This window comes from Vanellus vanellus, assembly GCF_965231255.1.
Source record: "Vanellus vanellus genome assembly, chromosome: 20".
NCBI lineage: Eukaryota > Metazoa > Chordata > Aves > Charadriiformes > Charadriidae > Vanellus > Vanellus vanellus.
The window spans coordinates 8636082-8650122 of record NC_138925.1 but is presented as its reverse complement, the minus strand read 5'-3'; the positions used below and the strand labels follow the sequence as shown (position 1 = coordinate 8650122).

Here is a 14041-nt window from a genome sequence, read left to right as displayed (position 1 = left end):
CTTACCTGTGTTTTTCAGGAAATCCCAATTCTGCATGCATTTAATGAAGCTTTTTAGCCTATGTTTCAATCACATTTCCTTTGATTTAAAGTGTTCCTGTTAATGGGCATCAGTAATTCCAGTCAAAATTCCCCATCCCACCATGTTATGTAAATGATAAAGCCCTTAGAAGAGCCTGTCTTTTGTTTGTAGCATGTATAAAGATGACTGTTTCTAAACCAGACCTCTCATTTCAGCCGCCTGGATAAAGGTTTGGCTGTGCTGGTCCGAGAACGGAAGACAGACTTGGTTATCATTGAAGGCATGGGCCGCGCCATCCACACCAACTACTATGCGGCTTTGAAGTGCGAGAGCCTCAAGCTTGCTGTTATCAAGAACTCCTGGCTTGCTGATCGTCTCGGAGGGAAAATTTTCAGTGTCATTTTTAAGTATGAAGTGCCATGTAAATGATGCGGAGCTGGTCAGTGGGGTGAACAGGAGCAGCAGAATGGACTTGCACTAGTTTTACTTTAACTGTAAAGAATGTATTTTTATTACAACAGGGAAAAGAGTTCACAAGAAATTCCGTATTTATATTGTGCTTTTGTGACTTAAAAAGCAACAATATGATTCACTCTATAGTATACACACTCAAATATATATATGTATATCACTCATTGTTTATTTTGGTAAGTGTTTATTTTAATGCTGCAGTATTTGTGATGAAAAGACTTTATTTTTTTGTTCTGTGAGACATTCATATAGAAATATATTTAAATGTCAATGAAACTTTTTTTATACATCTCTGCCTACTCTGCCAGCAATGACATGGCACATACCAAATAGTTTTTAAAGTGCTAAGTGAATCTGACATCGCATTCTCCATGTCAGCTTTTATTTTAAACTTACCTAAAGTGTTTCATGCTCTTTGCAGTTAATTTGATTGAAGGACTGATCCACCTTCTCACCTAACAAACATTGCTTAAGCTGTATCTAAAATAGAACTGTTGTGATCTGAGAGCACATAGCAGATAGCCAGCAGATAACCAGCACCAGTTTACCAACAGCTGGACGAACTCGTAACTCCTATTGCTTTCACTGTTTGTTCTTGTTAACAGTTGAGCGAGAGGGGAATTCTGCAACTGTACTAAGTTACTTAGCAGTAGGTGGAAGCAGAGTCTCACCAAGTTACACATAAAGTGAATGTAGTGCTTTATTCAGGAACACCCAGCTATTTTTCCGTCGTAGGCATGTTAGTTTCTGTTGCCTTCAGTTATTAACGCTGGGACTGCTAAGAACTAGTCTGTTTGTTCATGCAGTGCAGTTAAAGCCATTTCCAAGTAACTGAATTTTTCTTTTTCCTCTCCATCAGATATGCAGTACATAAATGGAGTAATTTAACCATGAATTTGCAAACCAACATGTGCATGCATCAGTCAATGCCAGCTCTGGAATGAAAAACAGCTTAATTAGAAAACTATTTAATATGCAGCCGAGATAACTGTTCCCCATGAATTTCAAAGATTCTTCTTTGAGAGCAAGAGAAGAACGCAAAATACCCATTACTCACTGCCTCACCCTCGCCTGGTGAAATTGCACGTAGTGACTGATTACCAAACTTCGTGCTCGAGTACTGTTGGATTTCAACTATTAATCTCTTTCCTAAATACTTCTTGATCAGGTTAACCAGGACAAAACATCCTCTATAGCTAAATAGTGAAACTTATCCTGTGATGGGAAACTGGCAAAGGACAAGTCTGTGTCCTGCATTTAAGTCTAGTAGTTCCTTAATTGTGTGGTGTCCCTTTTTTGGGTTGTATGCCACTGCAGAAAATGCAGTTAAGTCCTGCATTTTGGGGGTTTATGCAACAGTACTGTCATTTCTGATTCAGAAATGATCTTCACAGTAACCAGCATCTTCTGCTTACAAGAGGGGAAGAGCACAGTCTATTTATAATTAAAATGTTTCAGAAGCAGTTGTTCTTGATTAGAACAGTCAGATGAGAGCTTTAATTTCCAAGATTGTACCTCATACTGTAATTAGTAAGCAGATGCTTCATGTTAACCTATCCCAAGTCACTTACTTCTACAGGCATTCGTGTACTTACGTAGTAAACTTCTAAACTAAGTATGGATCCACACCTTAGCCATCTCAGCTTGGTTTTACAAGGTTGCCAACCTCCCATATTTTTAACAGTTACACTCTATCAATTCAAATTCTTCCAAGACACTTAATTTTCTTCTGTATCCAGCTCCACCACCAATCCAGAAGTGCTCTCTCTGTGTGTTTGTAATTAGAAAACTAACACTCTAGACTTGCAGATAAACATCTTTCTACAGTGATGTAGTTCCTATGAAATATATACGGTATAAACCTAATACATGCCCCTTTCTTGAGCAAAAAATTCTTAAGCATTAGCCCTCCCTGAAGTCTCCTGGCTTTGTCTTGTATTTGCTTTTATACGTAGACGAGTGCACATTTCTTCTGTGAAAACAGAGCAACAAGATTTCTGAAAAACAAAAGGGGAGGAAACAAGGTGGTGAGTTGTTCCATGTCATGGAATCCACCTTTTAAGTGTGCACAACCCAAAACTGGAATGGATGAAGAACAGGAACACCAAGGTGCACGTTCAGATACTAGTGCCATTTCATTTACATGTGTTTTCCTGCTTGTCAAATGACTTCAGAACAGCCATACTTGAGAATAAACTTGTTATTGATGATTTACTGTCCTCTGTACACACTCAGCATATTGAAATGCAGTTTGGCTGCCCAGGAATTACAGGAAATGTTTCTACTTAATACTGGTGGGAGGGAGGGGGAGTTATTTTATTATTGTTCCCCTGTTCAGGCTACAAAACTATCCCACAGCCCCGGATACGAAATGTCATCGCTTTAACGCATAAACACAGCACATGTCTTCCCCTGACCCCCGCACCATGCGCAGTGCAGCATGGGTACCTGGTGGGTCTGTGCCAAACAGAAAGGTACAAGGAAGTAGGAGAGGAGACAATAGCCATCACCTACCTTTACATGTCCAGCAGCGTGTCTGCTCTTGTTTGAGAGCTCCACCACAGCTGCAATCACTCCCAGTGCAAGGCCAATCGCAAGGGTAAGAAAGAGCCCACCCAGAGCCTGGGGCTGCAGAGGACTCCATCTCTCTCTGCTCTTGTGAAGGCAGCTGGTCTCCCACCACTTGTTACGCAAGTAGTCAAGATCACCTGACTCACGCAGTTTGAGGACAGCAATGGAGAGCTTCTTAGTCCACAGGGATGCTGGCAGCAGGATAATGAAAGAGAGAGAAGAGTACGGGAGAGATTATGGCCACTAGAACATTTTTAAGTGATCCGCTGCTAGGCTACCAAGCGGGGTTAGGTGGGTGCTGCTTCCCAACTGTCCAATAGGCATTCTGCTAACGGAGTGCACCAGCCTAAGCCAATGCTGTTCTTGGATAACAACCATTCCTGTCCCATCCATAGAGGTATGATAATACTTGCAGCACAATGACAAAGTGAAGGTATTTTGAGAAATAGAAGCAGTCATGCTGCATGAGAGAACAAACTCTCTCTCCTTCTCACTACTTGAGGAGCTCTGCACTACTGGTACCCAGGCAAAAACCAAAAAAAACCACAGGAACCAGTGACAGCCCTGAGAGTTGGAGTTTTTTGCATATTGAAGTACAAAGTAAGAGTTAGCGACTGCTAGTGATAATTCATCTACAGAATGAAAACGTTGCATAGCGGGGTTACCAGTTTGTCTATACTACATTATTAGTGTTAGTGCAGAAGACATGTGCAAGTTTCAGGACTCAGCTGTGCTGGGCTTTTGGCTCTGTCAATCTGCTACTTCAGACCCATGAAATAAATCCAAGTGGAGAAGTGGGACAGAAGCGGTGCACAATGACTAACCCTGGGTAGTGGCAATGCCAAATCCTCTGGCTCCAATAACTTCGGGGGCCCGAATCAAGTCGCAGTGCCTGGCAGCTGCAAGGTCTTGAGAGACCGATTCACCGATGAAGGCATAGTTTGATTCCAGCACACGTTGAACTGCTTCCTGGTAGGTTTTGACTAAAACGTGGTCTCGTCTCTTGTCCATGTATTCATAGATCATCTGATGGATGGGATTCTTGGAGTTCTGCAGCCCAAAAATCCAAGGGTCAAACTGAAGTGTAAAACAATCTGAAAAAAGTCTGCATATATGTGCAATGATTGCAAAACAATTTGGAGAATAAGCGTACTGAAACCATTGCCCCATGAGCCCTCTGTGCTGAAAACAAGCATGTAACTAGCACAGATTTCCTCTCTAATACACAGTGTTACAGGCATAAGTATTATATATTTCCCATCATGCCCAAACCCCACCTTTGCAGGCATCCAGTTAACGTACCCAGAAATTACCTACATCAGTCCTTGTGTTCAAGGTACACAAGGATAACCCCCCCCCCCCCCCCAAAGATTAGCACCGCTTTCTTAAGAGAATACACATAGAAATACACTCCTCTGCAGACTTTTCTCTCTGGGAAAAGGTGGAAGAAGAGATGAACAAAACAAGAGACACCAATCACATTATTTGAAGTATTACAGGAAAACTGATGGAGTCTACAGCGATGAGGGTGGTGTAAGGACCCACAGGCATGAGCTACACAACTTGGCCCAGCTTAGCAGCTCTACAGCATGTGTGTTTGTGCACAATGAGATTATCTGCACCTTGAAGAAGTAGAAAGTAGAGGAGCCGTCCAGTGTCCCAAACTCAAGCTTTCTTTGCTTCACAAGATCTTCAAAAGTCTGGATGGGGAGCTGCTCGCTGCCGGAGCTCAGCAGAGCAGTGAAGTTGGCGATGTAGGCAGCCAGCAAGGCGATGGTGAACAGCCACCAGACAGCAGCGATGACCCGCACAGAGAGTGCTTTGGGCCGAGGGGTGACACCTGCACAACCAGAGGAGCCGATAGAAGGTGTGGGAGGTGACGTACAGTGAGAGAAAGACAAAGAACTTTAGAACCACAAGCCTGAGTTAAAGACTTCCATTTAAGTAAAGGCCAAACTGCAAAACTTGCCCTGCAGTTACTTAACACACGAGCCTGAAAAGACCAACTATGGCTGGTTTGAACAGCATCAAAATGGCATGCAATGCACTTTTGAGTTGAAGCAATGGCCAACAACAAAAAACACCATTTGACATTCCCTAAAGCAATTATTACAGCAGAAAATAAGCATTCCTCAAATGAAGCCAGCCATCTGTACCATTCCAACAAGTCTGTAATCAAAACTCCCCAAACCAGGAGTTTTAATGCTGCCCAGTGTCCTTATTTGAACATCTTTTCCCTCAAAAGGATGGCATATCAGTGCTACAGACAGGTGAGAACTGGATAGACAACCAGCTTAAAAACCCACACTGCTCCCAGAGCTGCTTTCTTGCAGTCCTCCCAGCTCACCTTGCAGGGCGAGCGCTCCTGCTCCAAACCAGAGGCTATTTAAGAAGGTAAAGTGGTTTTCTTCATTCTTTGGCTCATTCCATTCACAGGGGCTCAGTCTGTGGGAAAATGACAGGATAAAACCAGTCATTCAGGGGGAATAAAGTATAAATAATCCTGCAGTGTGACTGCAGCAGTGCAGATAGCCTGGAAACGCCCCTTCCTTCCACGGCAGCTCCTCCTGCACCTGAGTTCCAGTTTAACCAGTGCAGAGGAAAGTACTCCTGCTCAATGCCTCAAGTAGTTTGCGGCAGTGATGGCTCTGGGGGTCCTGTTACAGGTTTGCCAGACACTTTCTTCCCCAGCCATGGCATAACCCTTTCTGCCTGGCACACCTGGGGGCAATACTGGCTCTGTTCCATAATACCAGACCGAAGGCTGCTCCTTGGAGCAAATCCTCACCCATAGAGATCGCACATAAAACTAGAAAAGCAGCAACAGAGGTTCTGTTCAAGACGGCATCTGCAGTGCACCTCGGTGCATTCTAATCAAGAAAAGGTGGGAAAGCTGAATTTCCCAGGAAGGGGGTGGACTGCTGGCAGAGAGAGTCTCTTCCACCAGTCAGTGCAGGGGACAGTGCATGAAAACACACCAGGAGAGAGACCTGCACGTAGGAATGTGGTTGTAGTTCAAAACAAACTCTGATGGAAGCGAGAAAGAACAGCTGAAGTACAAACACACAGTCTTTTAGCAACGCTAGGTAACCCACACCAAGAGATATGGTGTTCTTCATGGCAAGATCCTACTCTTAACGCTGTCTTAATCTGACATGATGTAAGCTTTTTTAGCCCCAGTTCTGGACCTGTACAGAAGGTTCCTCAAATCAAAATGCACCCTGGTACTTTCTTTAAAACTGAGATCTCTTCATAGCTGAGAAAGCAGCTGACTTGAACAAAATCTGTGAAACAAATTCATTTATACCTGGCAACAAGAAAGAGGCAGAAGCACGTCAGCACATAAGCAAATAAAAGGCCAGTCCAGGTCTCCTTACTGAAAGGAGCCAGGAAGTGGAAGAAAGACATGTCCTGAGAGACTGTGTCTTTTCGAAGCAAGATTCCAATCCCAGTCTGCAGGAAGGGTGTGGTGAAGGAGACCACCTCTTCCCTTGCTGACGTGACTGTCAATGGAGCCACTGCAATGTCTGCTTCCTATAAGACAGAGATAAAAAATAATCAACCATCCAGCCTACCTGAAGACTTCTGTCACTCAAGCAGAACACTTCCCAGGCTGAGCGGGCAGATATCTACATGGCAAATCACTTCTCTGTGTCAATAGACAGTTGTCACCTTAAGACAGTGAGCTGTTTTCCATTTTGCATTGTTCATAGTGGGGGTGCTGGTTGGTATCTGGGGCTTCCGTTTTTCTACGACAGCATTCCACACACAAGCTGAGGCTGTGCACCATGAACCACATTGGTTTTGTTCACCAAAACCAGAAGGCATGTTCCCTTCTTTTTCCAGCTGCAGCATCTACATGACTAACAGCTGGACACAGCACCAAGTTCAGAGGAGCAAAGAAGGTTTAACTCAAACGTTACCAAGAGATGACAGAATGCGCATTACGGGGTAAGATGTGCATTCAAGCATCTCCTTGAAGAGTTTAAGGGATTACCATTCTGAAAGAGACCAGTTTCACCTACTGGTTAAATTCAAGGTAAGTTTTCCTCAAAGCCATTACCTTTGTTTCGTGAGTGAGCTAAGACATCTGTACAGTCTCTCAGACTACAAAGAAACACTGTGTAGCCTCTGAGACCAGACAAGCACTGCACCAGGAGCGCCTTGTTCTAACAATAATTCCCTGCTATGGACATTGTCTCCTTGTTCCTTAGTTTCCATATTCGCAGGACAAAAACCAACTGCAAGTGTTGTTCTTCATTAGTTCTACACAACAGGCAGGGTGACTCCAAGTTGCTCGGTCCCTGAGCAAATTCTAATGAAGTCCAAGAGCTGCTAGCACCGTTCTTTCCTTCTAGAACTGCAGTTTGTCAAAAATATAAATTGAAAATTACCTGTCTCAAAATCTCGCCAATCATCCCCGTCCAGTTCCCACTGGAAGAGACAGCACCGTACTGCCCATCTCCCACCACCTTCACCTTGTAGCTGAAGTGCAGCATTGCAGCAAGTGCCTTCAGCAAATCAATGCAGTATCCCTCCAGTTCTGCACTTCTCACCATGACGTAAGGATCTTCCTGCATATTGAGGGAAAAGTACACGATTACATGCTCCTACAGTTTGCAGTGGAACTGATTGTGAATTAAACCATTTTTCTGGCAAGACCTCTATCCACATTTCCAAACTTGAAAGATAATCACTGGCTACCACTAGTCACAGAGCACAGCTCCAGCAGGATGGCTGCATCCTGCGAGCCACAGGTACCTCAGAAGTAAGCGATGATGTCTCCTCAGTCTACAAGCCCAAATACATTTCATTTGGCCCGCCAAAGCCTCAGGTGAGGGTCACATGCTTGTGCAGGATCTGACATCAGAATCGAAAATTTACTGCTGCGGCATCTTCTGCATAGTCCTGCTTGTCTGGTGCATGTGGTAATGTGTTTTGCTTTTTTTTATAGCCTGGTTTTAATCCCTGTGCATGTGTGATCTTTACATATTTCCACTGCAGGACAGAAACAACATGTAGGTAACATAACAACCCTTAGATGTAGCTAAATATCACGGAGAGGCCTGGCTGTCTTCCCAGAGCAGTCATTTACAGAAGTGCACGTCCAGTCCATTTTGTGGGCTGACTTTGACAGTCCTCAAATCCTCCCATTGCAAACTACAGACAGCTTGCACCTCTGCACCACTGAGCCAGCGCTCCAAAAACACTATCAGTGCTGAACAGGGATATCTGTGTCAAAGACAGCCCAAAAACGCACCTGCAAATATACGGGTGGGAAAAAAAAGGCAAAGTATAATTCCAGCTATCTCCCCATGTTGTGTCACTGCCTTACCAGAATTGTTGTGACAGTCAAAGTTGGAAGACCCTCTTCTGGTCCCCTTGAGTCAGTGCCCTGCAAATCAAAAAAATGAAGAAATAATTGGATTTCAAAGCCCCAGAGAAGGTCCCACTTAGCTAGGGTTCACATTATGGAGTGGGTGTCTCAGGGTGGTGTGTGCATGTGTTAAACCAGCTATAAATCTGCCCTGTAAGCTGCAGCAACCTCACCACCACTCTTCCCTAACATTAATTAATAAATCACAAGCATTTCACTTTATTGTGTGTTGTCAGCACACTTTGTCCGAATAAAAATCACTTTAAATGTTGTCACCATTCTTCAGATACACAGTGCATACAGTCTTCCAAAGGGATCAATTCATGCTGCAGACGAAACAGTTAGCAGCCAATTAAAGTCTCATTAGAGAGCAATTCCAGGAGACACAGAACAGTAGGAAACCTGAGAGAAGGAGGAGAGGAAACATGGATTCACTTCTGCACCAGATACTGAATTCAAGAGTACATCTTCCAACCCTAGAGAGTCCCACAACTCGAGATGATTTCTGATCGGTACTACTTTGGAACAATTCAAGCTTTTGCCAGTAAAGCAGTCTAATTCTGTAAGATTTGTTGGCCTTCAGTATATCCCTTCATTCTAAAATTACACAGTAATGTTTCTATACAGAGTGAGAGAGCGTGTGTGTGTATATATGCAGCACAATATCTGCAAAAGAAGCTCCAGTTCCTCCAGGAGCTGAATTATCTTGTTTCAATTCTCTCTCTGCAATGGAAGGATTTGAGGGATAAGCTTTGATCAGAAGTTACCTAAGGCAGAGTGTTCTGGAAGAAATGTTGCTGTTCCCACATAAGCTACAATTTGGTCTTAGACAAAAGCAAAAAAGTCACGTTTCTTTCCAGGTCTGTTTGAAATATTTGTGCCTGCTGAACAAGTGGGTGGCTTCACCCACTAGTTATTGAAGGTTTCAAAGTGGTTCTTAAAAAAAAAAAAAAAAAACACAAAAAAAACCAAGCAAACCCACAACATTTCAACAACACACTACAACTTTTGTGACTATACCAGAAGAGTATTTTACTGGGCAAAAGCTGCAGGTTTCTGTAGCAGCAGGGTGGGTAGCGGAGACAGGGGCAACTTCTGCAAGAGGTCACAAACTGCCCAGTGCTTGACACAGGCATTTCAAGCTGGCTTAGAAATAGACAAAACAGACCCACCATGCACCAAAACTGACTGAATCATCCAAGTTTATGGTGCCTACGCAAAAACATCTTAAAAAAAGGGTGGTAACTGTTGGATGAGAGACAAGAGTAGAACAGGAAAAGCCGCTAAAGACAATGCCAGGTCAGGAGAGTTGGCCAAGTGGGGGCAAAGGAGAAATAAGAAAGCTGGCAGGGCAGGAGGGACCAGTAGAGTGGGAGAAAGGCAAAGGAAGAACCACCCCAAGCAAGAAGCACAAGAGCCTGACCAAGGAGGGACAGAGAGGAGATGCAGGAGAAGGTGCAACTGTAACAGGGCTGCAGTCAGCGGAGGAACCTGCACAGGAACAACTGAGTAGGAACCACAAAATGTTGACCACAGTGTCTCCTCTGCTGCCTTGTTGCCTCACCAAGGGGACTGAGTATAAAATGCGTGCAGTGAGGGGACTGAAGACGAGGAAGAAGGGAGGACAAGAGAGGAGCTGAGATGTGGTTCTCTGGGGTTTTTTGTTTGCTTATGTTTATTTCTCAATACCGGAATCAACAATTAGAGGTTTATGCAAATTGAACCTGATTGGAATTCCATGACTTTCCCCAAAACTCTCTTTTTGGCACATGATAGGTATCCGGCGTTCTTTGAGCTGAGATTCAGGTGACACAAACTCTGTCTCTACCTACAGCATTTGGACTTAATTTCATTTCCCACTGCTACCATAACCAACCCTCCCATCATTTTTGATTGGAAAGTCTTTAGGACAAATACTGTCCTGCATTATGTGAATATATACATGTTCTAGCAGGTTAGATTTTAAGTGACATTTGCTATCTTCCTTCTAAAGCCTGAGGAATTACATCCCACGCAGACCCTTTTATGTTACGTGCAAACTTTTGGAAATAAAACATACATCTTAAGAACTAATAAAGGTATCTCTGCATGTTCACGTGTCTGAATTTTCTTTGATGTTAAGAAGTTTATAAAGATCGTAAGTGATGCAATAATTCTGAGGTTTAAATTCTATAAGCCATGAAGACAGGGCTATGGGCAGATTTTTCCCTGGGGAGTGATTGAATTTTGAAGATTGAGTAAAAAAGCAGAGACACAGAGACAGATTTAGATATAGCCATCACTAGCCCTGAAACTTATATTTAAAATAATAACTCTTCATAAATTAAAAGCATTGTACATTATGACCACATCTATTTCTGGATTTCAAACGTAAGACCTTCTGCACGTATGCCCTCATTGGTAGCTCCGCACCAATGAACATACCTTATTCACAGCATCATCATTCCTTGCAGTTCCTGAAAAAAATACAACAACAAGAAAATCAGCTTCTTGCAGGGCTTATATTTACAGCTCCTTAAAAGTGAAGTTTCAGACCCTCCTTTCTTATTGTACTTAAGCAAACAGAATGATTATCCTCAGCTCACAGTGCAGGTGACTCCCAGCAGTTTTGTTGTTTGTTCCCTCATTCACAGCACAGTATCAGCGTGCAACAACCAGAAGCAGAAGAGACACAGCCAGATTCAGGCTGAGAAGGTTCTAATTATAAATTAATGATTGTGGCTGTCACTCACACATTGAGGAATGGATTCTGCACAATCCATTGCCTTATTTCCTTATTGCCCGCCCTGACAAGGCGAAGAGCCAGCTCTCCTGCCACTTCACACAAAGATTTCCTCCTTAACTCCTCCAAACCCGTGTCTATACCCCTAAGGAAAGGCCCTGTAAACAACCAAAAGTGCATCACCCCTAAGTTCCAAGAGTCTCGGTTTTCTTATTCTTCCCTTCCCCTGCTTATGAGCAGTTCCCACTGTCAAAGCAGCCAAAGGGGTTGCAACCTCTGGGGTAGAAACCTTTCTCCACCACGTCCTACTCTGTTCCCCCCTCAAATTATAATCTCCCTGACTTTTCATTCCTGTGAAAATTAAAACCTCCAAAAGGGCCATGACCAAAACCAAGCACCAACAGTGGCAGCACTAAAGACAGAGGGACCAGGAAGCCTGTCTTGTGTTGCCTGTTCCCTGTACCCCACACCAAGGAACAGAGCGTAAGGGAAGTACACAAAATGGACAAAGAATTGAAGTGTGATGAGCGCCAGTACAACCCTGCAAACAGCACTGGAGCGAGCACCAAATGTTAAATTGTCAAATCACTATGGACCTTTTCTGTATTACTTCTCCTTCCTATGCCTCGGTTTCCCATTTGTAAAACCAAGGTAATGATACTCTCCTCTTTGGTAAAAACACCAAGAGCCACCCACAAAAGTACCATTATTGAGGTCAGTCATGCTTCTGGGTTCTACCCTCTGCTCTGCTGTGTGACTTTTAACAAGCCCTATTAAATTATTTGATCCACAGCTTCCCTTTTTGTAATACTCAGGAGAATACCCCAATCCCACCCCAGCTGCAAGAGAGCTAAATCACAATGATCGAGATTAAAACCACAACTGTGTCAATATATGACTCATTAATTACCCAGGATGTTTTTTTGTAGAATGCGCACAGTCTTGCTCCTTGGAATCAAAGAATTCACAGTGTAAAAGCCAAAAATCCCTCAAGATAAAACAAAAAAATTTGGGTGTTTTCACCCTTTCAAGCAAAAGCTGTGAGTTTTTCATTAAATATAACAACATATTCATTCATGATGTATTATTCATTCTTTGGTTTTGCATTTTCTGGCCTTGTGCTGAACTCTACATTATTGTAAAACAAAACCTGTTTTTTCCCTCTCCACTACAGTTCTCCATGGGAGCTGGAAATCTTCACAAAGGAGTTCTCTTGTCTCCCTTTAGAAACTCATTAAAGCCAGCAAAAGCTTTTTGAGGCTCCGTTTTGAAGACCTGCTAGGGTTTCTTGGAAGCAAACAGTCTGTTCTAAGGGCTTCAGCTCCCCCACAGCGGCACTGGATGCAGCTGTTCAAAGCCCCATTGTGAGAACGCCTGAAAGGACCATAAGTAATCAAGTTGCAGCACTAACTCAAAATTCACTGCAGTGACACTTCTCAGAAGCCAAGTCCTCATTGTGACAATCCTTTGTGAGAGTCTAAAAAAAAAACACATAAGACAAAGAGGCTCATCCTTCCACTCTTGCTCCCGCAGGCCAGTGGCTGGAGGAAATGACTGTGGTCGCAAAAGTCAGCCTTGTCCTTCCCCCTTCTACCCTGAGCTTGCCCTTCTAACGGCAGATGGCACCCTGCTTCACTTGTGGTGAAAAAGCTTGCAGCACTGTTAAGAACCAGCCACCTCACCCCAATCTTCCACCCTGTCCTCCCTCCCCAAGTCTGGTACCCCTGTCTTTGCACCCTTCGCCAGCATTTCCCCTTCTGCAGCTTGTGACCAGGAGAGACCGCTGAACTAAAAGAAGAGGCGATGGGTCAGGTGGATTACAGTTCTGGAGTAACTGGGATATTTAGGATGAGAGAATTCTCAGTATGAGACAATTTGACCACGGTCAGAGATGCAAATGGGTGAAGCATCTGTAACCTGAGGTGAACTGCGGCTGCCATAGCTCTGCATTGCCAGCTCTGGGCAGAGAGGAGATGGGTATGTGAGATGGACAGGAGCGGCAGCAGAGGAAGGGAAGTTGCTCTCCCAACACTCTAAACAGAGAGCCAATTTTTATCTCCCAGTAATTTTGCAAGGTCAAGCTACTCCGTAGCCTGAGTCTGGACTCCAGGCGTAGGACACCAAAAACCCCACAATAAGATTGAAACAATAGCATTTGTTGTTCAGTTGCAAAACAAGCTGCTCACACTGAGAGCGGAGTGAGATCCAGCTGGCGAAGCACCATGCAGAAGTCCCTGGCAGGCTCCTACCACTGTCCCTCGGAGCTGCAGGGGGAACATAGTGTTACCCTTGGTCTACAAAACGTCTGGGGACTCACAGAGCCGACAACTTCAGCGCACTAAATCCCCCCTTCTTCCCAAAACATGCCATGAGCAGAGGCGCTAAACAAGTAACATGGAAAACATCACTCACAGAAGAGCAAGGTGATCAGCATATCTTGCTGCAATTCAAGAGACCACAGACTCAAAAGAACACAGCTTTAACCACAACAGTGTTCAGGGACACGTAACCACCCTTTTTCTAGGCTTTTCCATCTTCCCTGATCTCTGCCATCTCATTTACAACTATAACAGCAAAGACACTTAGTAACAGCACTCACAACACAATGAAGTCACCTTGCTATTACAGCTTGTGATGGTAAGTCCTGGTGATATCTTAATAACCAATTTGAAAGGAAATTCCTAGATTAAGGCAAAATCCTGTAAGCACTTGCAGTTAAAGACTGAAAGCGTTAACAGTCTGCAAAGAAGAACAAACCTAGATTTGGATACAGCCCGCATTCTTGGATCATTTTTCTCACCTGCCAGGCTTGATCCTCTCAGGAGCAGCATGGTTGTAATCACACAGATGGTGAAGTGAAGACCTTTGTCCATTGAAGC

General features: G+C 43.8%; 2 protein-coding genes across 3 annotated transcripts in view; one reads left to right on the top strand and one right to left on the bottom strand.

Moving 5' to 3' along the window:
- PANK4 (pantothenate kinase 4 (inactive)) overlaps positions 1-2702 on the top strand; it is a gene marked incomplete at its 5' end in the record, with an annotated part of 26731 nt that extends 24029 nt beyond the window's left edge. The window contains one exon of the mRNA XM_082493421.1: positions 237-2702. Coding sequence (XP_082349547.1) covers positions 237-450 — 214 coding nt within the window. The 3' untranslated portion in view covers positions 451-2702. The remainder of the gene's footprint in view (positions 1-236) is intronic.
- On the bottom strand, positions 2370-14041 carry LOC309679952 (putative glutamate receptor; the record flags this gene model as incomplete). 2 transcript variants are annotated; one of them, XM_082493423.1, is made up of 10 exons in its annotated part: positions 2370-2489; positions 3007-3254; positions 3888-4113; positions 4686-4903; positions 5411-5508; positions 6371-6597; positions 7458-7637; positions 8399-8458; positions 10865-10896; positions 13963-14041. In XM_082493423.1, the coding sequence occupies 10 exons, from the start codon at positions 14033-14035 to the stop codon at positions 2388-2390; spliced, it is 1464 nt and encodes a 487-aa protein (XP_082349549.1). In that variant the 3' UTR covers positions 2370-2387. The 2 variants fall into 2 exon arrangements, with proteins under 2 accessions (XP_082349549.1, XP_082349548.1); XM_082493422.1 differs by lacking the exon at positions 10865-10896 and having other exon boundaries at positions 13934-14035.